We start from the raw sequence: 8431 nt of genomic DNA, 5'->3' as shown, positions 1-8431 counted from the left end.
TATAATTAAAAAATTAACAACTTCATTTTTGTAAAAATATGCATTATATTTAAAACTATAGTTCACACAAATTAGTATATGGAAGATGAATTATAGTACGTGTAGCAGCATACTTAAGTGCTAAATGTATTTATAATTTTCTGTTTCTATCAAAAATCATGCTATATGCTTTTTTATTAAACAATAACAAATGAATAAGATAACTTCTTAATTCTAATAAATTATTTTTGTTTGATATACATATTAAAACAATTTATAAATTAAATAATTTAACGCAACTATATCAAAGAAAAATTTCTATGAATATATATGCTAAAGTAAATATTATGTCATTCATATTTCATTAAAAATTAGCAATGTTCATATGATGTTGGTATGATAAAATAAATCCAAATACTGAAAAATGTGCATTAAAACTAATTTTAGAATAATATTTTAAACACGACATAAACTTAAACAATAAAAGCATCAAGTTAGACAATAGAAACCTATGGGAAGGAACATTGTTCTTTTTTGAAAATCACCCTATTTCAGTACAGGATTCTAAGGGTTTGCATGTAAAATTTGATAATATTTTATCAGTTTTTTACGTTTATTTCATGTAAACGAAATGTTCTGTTTAATAATAAGCATATGGCAAATTTTTACTTGAAAATTTTTCCCTGATTAAATTTACGTCCTTCTTTATCGGTCCCGGTCCAGCTAAAGTACTGTTGAACCAATTGTTTTGTTTCTTCTTTAGTTGGATCTAATTTAGTCCAACTGTATGATTCATAATCTACCTGCCAGTCTGGGCATAACTGTTTAAAAAAAAATACTATTGTTATTTTAAATTATTAAAGTAAAATAAATATTTAAATAAAAATATTTAAAAAATATATATATATATATAATAGGTATTAAAAAGATTAAAAGCACTAACCGTGAAAGCAAGTTCTTGTCCTCGCCAAACCCAAATGCCACTGATGCTACTGTCATTATCTGTACCAAACAGACAAGCACTGGCAAATGCACCTTTTCGCATCTTATCTAATCGTTGATACATTCCACTTATAAGATTGCAAGACATAAAAACCTATGCAAAATACATAAAAGATATATAAATAACATGAATTTATTATATTTGTATTCAAATATGATAGATATATAATGTTATATTATTTTTATTTAAACATTTTTATTTTACCTTTGTTAATTCATTGTTATATTTATATTCTCCAAGCCAAATACTATAATGTTCCGGATCGAATTTTTGCCAAAAATAAGGTATGGACTTCACCTCATCTTCATTAGAATAAAATCTTTTAAAATCATCAAGATCGAAATTACCTTTAGGTAATGTATCAAAAGGATTTGTAGTTTTAGGTTCAGCAGCTAAAGCAGCATCTGCTGGATCTAAATCTTCAATGGTTTCCTTTTTAGATTCCTTTATTTCTTTTGATTCTTTTTTAGATTCCTTTTCTTTTTTCTCTTTCTTTGAAGACTATAAATGTTATATTTTATATTTTATATCTTATAATATTAAATAACACTATTTTTATAAAATGAAAAATATAATACTCACTTTTCCTTGAGTTTCTGCAAATTTTTTTGGATCATATTCAAGAGTTTTCTCAGCTAATTTAAAGGCACCAATTACAGCCATTGACTCAGGTTGATAAATGACTGTTTGAAACCATCGATTTACATTTTGATATGGTTTACGTAAATTTGGTTCCAGAATATATTGATATAAATGAAGTAATGTCATGGCTACACTAATATCTGCTAATGTCAATCGTTCTCCAACCAAGTAAGTACGTGTAAGTAAATGAGAATTGAGGGCAGTCAATGCTTTTTTTACATCATCTTTAGCATGTTCTACATTCTATAATTTTAAATCATAAAATGATTTATTACTTTTGATTTTATAAACTACATGATTTTATAATTTACATTTGTATGCATATCATTTAATACATATGTAAAAATTATATGTATTTTAATAAATGTGCCAATATTTATATATCTCCTTGAGTTACAAAAATAATTATAATATTAAATTATTTTTGCCTTTTAAAGGAGAATTTATGAAAATAATTTTATTTGTACCTGTTTATTATATGGCATAATTCCGAGCAATGGGAACACCCATGCACAACTAGCTGGAAGAATTTCAGAATCTGCAAAACCAAACCATTGAATGATTTCTGCGCGTTCAAGATCAGTTTTGCCTTTTAATTGATCATTAGCCACTATAAAAAATAAAAATTTTTGTTATACATTATATAATTTCAATTATTTAAACGTCATATAATTATGATACTTACCATAATAAGCAATTGCATTGCTTTCTGTGATATACTTTCCATCACATGTTTCAAATGCTGGAACCTAAACATAAAAAACATAATGTATTGTTTTAAACTTTTAAAAGATAATTAAAAACAAAAAAATAGGGAAAATAATACAATTATTTAAATGACATATAAAAAAAGAATATGAAAATTTATATTCTGTTCTTTTCCTAATTTAATACAAATTATTTGTTTTCTCTATAAAAAATATACCAGCTGGTTCTTTGAGAAAAATATATAGATGAAGAACGAAAATAAAAAAAATTAGAAATAATTCTACCTTGCCTAATGGGAATTTCTTTAAAAATGCTTCGGTTTTATTTGTTTCACCGAAAACGAAATCATCTGCAATCTTAATTTGAGCACCGGAATACTGAGCTGCAATAAGCACTTTGTAAGCTCTGAAGTTTTCCGGATACGTGTAAAGTGTCTGAAATAAATCGAGACTCCATTAGTTGATTTCTACATTAAATTTCATTTTTGCTAATATTTATGTTTCTATTTATTTATCATAATGACGATGTTTAATAGTTCAAATTGAAAGAGAAAAACTTACTCCAGACGCCATTATATCCAGCTACGGGAAGAGGAAGTTGAAGGCCGGTAAAGATCGTTTTTCTCAAGTACATGAAATCCCTACACGTAATAGGTATGTCCTTAAGACGTAGCCACAATGCATGCATCTTTTACTTTCATGAAATATCTTAAAATTTTTTAATAAAGTTCAAATTTTAATAGAATAAAAATAAAGATAGAATAAAAATATTAACAGTTTGATTTGATAATTATCAGAAATTTTTTTACGATAACTCTACAATATAAAATATAAAATTAATGATAATCAAATGCAATGGATAAATATATTATTTCGATTGGCTAATCAATAAAAATTTATACTTCACATTAACAATTTTATATATTTTGAATATTGCTTATAATCAATTTGTTTATTAAGTATTTTCTTAAATGTTTTAACAATTTTATAAGTGTTAATAATTTATTATTGAATTTTTAATTATATAAAACAGCAATATATTATACATAAATTTATTATATACATTTAGTTTATAAAATTGAATCTTTATTATTATATTTTATTTATAATTAAAAATTTTATGTAACTTCTTTTCATGTAACTTATATTTTTATGTTTCTTATAACTTTTATTTTTTTCAAGATGTTGTATATCTAATATACCTATATTATATGATCATAATTCAAAAATGGCAGCGTTGAAAGATGTTGTTCCAGTATACAAAAATTTAAAAGAAGAATGGGCAGCGACACCATGCAATTTAAAAAAGTGTGGTGAATTGCTCAATCAATTGAAGGTGATCTAGAAAATAAATTTTCACTTTTTTATTATTTAAAATATTTTTGACATTATGAACGATATATAACCTTATTTATATAGTCTGTCAAAAATGGATTATCATTGTATCAACTATGTAATATATTGATTAATTAAACAATTACTTTTCGCAGGTTGGTCTTACACATTTGATGTTTCTTCCAACGTCTAATAGCACAGCAAGTCAAAATGAATTGCTTATAGCTCGTAAATATTAATATATAATTTTTTAAATTTTCTAAAATTTTATTATTATTATTATATGTATAAATGCTTATAATTGCAGGTGATATTTTAGAAATTGGTGCACAATGGAGTATAGTAACTGAAGATATACCTTCTTTTGAACGTTATATGGCACAATTAAAATGTTATTATTTTGATTATAAATCAGGATTAATGGAATCTGCATATAAATATCACCTTCTTGGATTAAATCTTTTATTTTTATTATCTCAAAATCGTGTGGCTGAATTTCATACAGAATTAGAACTATTACCTTCTGATCAAATACAATCTAATGTTTATATTAGACATCCTCTAAGCTTAGAACAATATTTAATGGAAGGTTCATACAACAAAATATTTTTAGCAAAAGGTAATGTACCAGCAGCATCATATAATTTTTTCATTGATATTTTATTGAACACTGTTCGGGATGAAATTGGAGCATGTATGGAGAGTGCATATGATAAGATTTCTATTCAAGATGCTTCAAGAATGCTGAATTTAAATTCAGAGGAAGATATGAAAGTATTTGCAGTAAAAAAGAATTGGAATTTAGCAAAAGATGGTTATTTTTACTTTAATACAACAAGTGAAAAGAAAACTGAAGAACCAATTCCCAGTGCAGATTTAGCTACGTTAGCAATTGATTATGCAAGAGAGCTTGAAATGATTGTTTAACTATGTGTATTTTTCTGTATTTTATAGATAAATAAAGTTTATCATATAATTATTATGAATATTTTATATCTTTCTTAAATTTTATTTAAAATTTGTTTTCCTAAAATATAATATTATCCTAAAAAATAATATTATTTTCTTGATATAATTATATATTAATACTTATATTAATTGAAATAATGATCTTTCATTGAAATTTTTTAGTATGAGTTATGTTTCTTAATATTTCATCAATATTGTAAGTTTTTCAAAAATTAGAAGATATTATATTAATATATTATATAAATTTTTCCTGAATATAATTGATATTCAAAAGTCTCAATAGAAGATCGTACAAATTCAGACTATAAAAATCTCAAAAAGAGCATAATTGAAACAATATTAAATATAATACAATTACAATTATATAATAATCATATTTTCTGCCCATTCAACTGAAATTATTAATTTTTAAAAACTGGAGATAACAAGAACTGAAAAATTTCTAATTTTTGAGATATGTATATGTCTTTAGAAACTTTAGATATGTATTATAAAATGTAACATGAATACTTTTTTTTATTTAAATATTTTAAAAAATAAAAAATATTTTTCTTTCTTTTTTTTCCTGAATCAATAAAATGAACAAAATCAAGAAAAAATCGCTAAGAACATCTCTCTCATACATTTCTGTATCATTTAACCAAGTATCTGCTACATTTACTTATATATTTTTAGGTTATATTTCTTACAGTGTCAGAAAAAAAGAATCTCTTAAAATGCTACGAAACTATGAGGGTGTTCGATTTCTTTCGAATAAGCAAATGGTGATATTTGATATTGGTAGCGCATACACAAAGTATGTGTATTTATTTTTGCAAAAAATTCTACTATCTTAATATATTGACATATAATTTGAAAATAGATTTGGTTATGCGGGCGAGCCTACTCCACGTGGTATAATAAGAACAGAAATTAAATGTCCAGAAACTAAAGAACTTCGAAGAATTTACGATTACAAAAACACAGAAGATTTATATCAATTGCTAGTCGAATTTCTTCATGCTTTATTTTTCAGGTACAAATCATATATTTTAGCATATATTTTATTTTATTTTGTATTAATATTATATCTTTTGATGCAGACATGTTGTGTTAAGTCCAAAGGATGCGAGAATTGTCGTTTTGGAATCTTTATTATCTCCTACACAATTTAGAAATACATTAGCTAAGGTATTATTTAGGCACTTTGAAATCGGATCCTTAATGTTGTTACCTACCCATTTAGCAACTATTAGCACTTTGGGTATTAATTCAGCTTTAGTTTTGGATGTTGGTTATAAAGAAGCTACATTAATTCCAATTTTTGAGGGTGAACCAATTCTAAAAGCATGGCAAGCTCTTCCTTTAGGTGGCCAAGTTGTACATGAGTCAGTTAATTAATTTATAATACATATCTTATTAATTTCATACTAATATGATTTGTTTAGTAACTCTTATTCTGATTTTTATAATAGATATTTGATGAAATCTCTAAAAGAATTGTATCCTAATGTAGATGTAACAGAAAAAATGGTAGAAGATATAAAAGTAAGAACATGTTTTGTTACTACATTGGAAAGATCTGTTAAATTAGGAACAACAGAAGCTCCTAATCCTCCTCCATTTGTTAAATATCCTGGAGTTAAAAGTATTGATATTCCTGGTGAAGTTAGAGAAAAAGCATTTGAAGTATTATGGGAAAGAGATAATGATAATCTTAGTCTACCTACAATGATTTTAAATGCTATTATGCAGGTATATTTCTGATATATTTTTTAATGAAAAAAATTAGTTTTAGAAAACATATTTTTATTACAGTGTCCAATAGATGTTAGACGAGTTTTGGCAGAAAATATACTTTTAATTGGTGGCACAACAATGACAAAAGGATTTGCAAGTCGTCTTAAATCTGAACTTTTAAATCTTGTAAGGAGTGATCTTTATTCTGAAAAATTAAAAATTCAAAAATTTATGTTTCACACTGCACCTAGCAAACCTAATTATACTGCATGGTTAGGAGGTGCTATCTTTGGAACTGTAGATTTACCATTAAGATGTTTGACAAAAGAAAATTATTTGAAATCTGATAGAGTTCCAGATTGGGTCAATTTGATAGATAATCAAAGAGACGAATTAATCATTTTGGAAACTTAAAATTGCCTAATTCAATAAAATATTTTTATTTTGTAACAAAAAGAGCATATATATATGATATATATAAAATGCAATTTTATTTATTTTCTATTTTTTATTTTTCATATTAATGTCTTAAAAACCTACGAATATTATTGTAATTTATATTATCAAATAAATAAGAATTTTAAAATTTAAAATGTTTATTATTCGTACAAATTGTGTTACAGAATTTATGAAATTACGTCATATTTATAGAGTTGTAAGTAACGTTAATTTTTCATTAAGTTGAAGTTGCGTTTTTATCAATTGTGATAGTGCAACAACCATTAATAAATCTTTCACATTACTATTAAACATCTCATCAAACTGATCGCTTGACATTTTAGGTACTGAATGTACCATATCCAAAAGTGCACGACCAACCTAAAATAATATAATTCATAATAATTATATAAGAAAGAATTTTTTACTAATTTAAGATTAATTAAATACTTGGTTGTCTGGTGGTTGTTTTCCAGTTAACACATCATCAACATATGCAAGTACTTGTTCCAACATGGAAGAAAGTTTAGCACTAGCTTCTGCTATTTGAGAAAGATCCATCATTGGTTCTATACCTCCTCCTGTTTTTACACCAGTTATTTGAGCATGTGCTGGTAATTGAGTTTTGGAACAAAGTTGCAATCCAACAATTTCTGGTTCATAACATGTAATCTATAAAAAAAAAAAAATACTTATTCTACTTTTTATTAATAAATTTTATATTTTAAAGATATTTATATTATATTTATAATATATATAATGATATATTATATCATTTATAAAATATAATATATTACATACTTGTACTTTCACTGGTGTGAACATAGAACCTTGTTTTCCATTAGGTACTCCTAATGGAACACATACATAAGCTTTAATTCCCATTCTAGTAGTATTTGCTAATGTTGTATCAACAGTTAAATGAACAGGATTATTGCATTCACGAACATAATATTCATGAATAACAGAAGAATGAGTAGTAACCTAGAATTATTTCAACATTTTTATTAAAAAATAAATTTAATAAAATTAAATTTTTTAAAATATTAATTACTTCATTTCCGGTTGCCCACCATCCGACAATATTTTCTTGTGCATTAACTCTATGATTCAATTCGTATAAGTCAATTCCATATGTTAAATCAGCTTCTACTTGACTTTCAGATTCTTTGTGTGGAACACAAAAACAGTTTGTAACTTCAACCATTCCTTTTTCAGCAGTACCTATATATATTAATTTATAATAAACTTTCTTGTAAAGCAAAAAACTTAAGTACTGTCAAATTTTATAATTTAATAACTTTACATTACAATAAATATCATACTTTTATATACATGATAAATTTTAAATTACCTAATAATGTACCGATAACACGATGAGATTCCGCTTTTCGACGCTCATATGCATCGACAATTTGAAATAAAACTACGGGATGAACTTTTACAGTCAGGTTAAGCGCCATATCTCTTTCACTTTTAAGTATCGTACATGATAAAAGGAAGTTTTAATGTATATTGACCACGTTATTTTTTTAACTTAGAATAATATTCATATAGAGAGGAATACAATTATTATTTTCTTATCCATTCAACTAATGATTATTATCTAGATAAATTATCTAGATAAATTATTATTTAT

At 24.8% G+C, this 8431-nt stretch overlaps 4 protein-coding genes across 6 annotated transcripts; 2 read left to right on the top strand and 2 right to left on the bottom strand.

The window, feature by feature from the left end:
• Positions 1 to 25: 25 nt before the first annotated feature.
• On the bottom strand, positions 26 to 3035 carry LOC107995793 (elongation factor 1-gamma). The gene is made up of 8 exons (XM_017053470.3): positions 2893 to 3035; positions 2617 to 2766; positions 2310 to 2373; positions 2092 to 2234; positions 1565 to 1867; positions 1187 to 1483; positions 923 to 1075; positions 26 to 800 (listed from the first exon to the last, which is right to left on the bottom strand). The coding sequence occupies exons 1-8, from the start codon at positions 2902 to 2904 to the stop codon at positions 645 to 647; spliced, it is 1278 nt and encodes a 425-aa protein (XP_016908959.1). The 5' UTR covers positions 2905 to 3035; the 3' UTR covers positions 26 to 644.
• A 481-nt stretch (positions 3036 to 3516) lies between these two features.
• LOC107995796 (26S proteasome non-ATPase regulatory subunit 8) lies at positions 3517 to 4652 on the top strand. Its single transcript, XM_017053474.3, has 3 exons — positions 3517 to 3667; positions 3822 to 3894; positions 3974 to 4652. Exons 1-3 carry the CDS (start codon positions 3560 to 3562, stop codon positions 4591 to 4593), a joined length of 801 nt encoding a protein of 266 aa, XP_016908963.1. The 5' UTR covers positions 3517 to 3559; the 3' UTR covers positions 4594 to 4652.
• Positions 4653 to 5074: 422 nt separating this feature from the next.
• On the top strand, positions 5075 to 6947 carry LOC107995794 (actin-related protein 10). Of its 3 annotated transcripts, none has more exons than XM_062082337.1 (6): positions 5075 to 5093; positions 5311 to 5431; positions 5498 to 5650; positions 5718 to 6002; positions 6090 to 6369; positions 6433 to 6947. In XM_062082337.1, exons 2-6 carry the CDS (start codon positions 5352 to 5354, stop codon positions 6766 to 6768), a joined length of 1134 nt encoding a protein of 377 aa, XP_061938321.1. In that variant the 5' UTR covers positions 5075 to 5093; positions 5311 to 5351; the 3' UTR covers positions 6769 to 6947. The 3 variants fall into 3 exon arrangements, with proteins under 3 accessions (XP_061938321.1, XP_061938320.1, XP_016908960.2); XM_062082336.1 differs by lacking the exon at positions 5075 to 5093 and adding an exon at positions 5114 to 5132; XM_017053471.3 differs by lacking the exon at positions 5075 to 5093 and having other exon boundaries at positions 5190 to 5431.
• LOC107995795 (eukaryotic translation initiation factor 3 subunit F) lies at positions 6933 to 8381 on the bottom strand. The gene is made up of 5 exons (XM_017053473.3): positions 8147 to 8381; positions 7847 to 8016; positions 7594 to 7776; positions 7243 to 7464; positions 6933 to 7173 (listed from the first exon to the last, which is right to left on the bottom strand). The coding sequence occupies exons 1-5, from the start codon at positions 8253 to 8255 to the stop codon at positions 7000 to 7002; spliced, it is 858 nt and encodes a 285-aa protein (XP_016908962.1). The 5' UTR covers positions 8256 to 8381; the 3' UTR covers positions 6933 to 6999.
• Positions 8382 to 8431: the final 50 nt, after the last annotated feature.

Source organism: Apis cerana, linkage group LG11 (assembly GCF_029169275.1).
Source record: "Apis cerana isolate GH-2021 linkage group LG11, AcerK_1.0, whole genome shotgun sequence".
Lineage (NCBI taxonomy): Eukaryota > Metazoa > Arthropoda > Insecta > Hymenoptera > Apidae > Apis > Apis cerana.
Note: the sequence above shows the minus strand (reverse complement) of the source record. Positions and strands in the feature narration are given on the sequence as shown.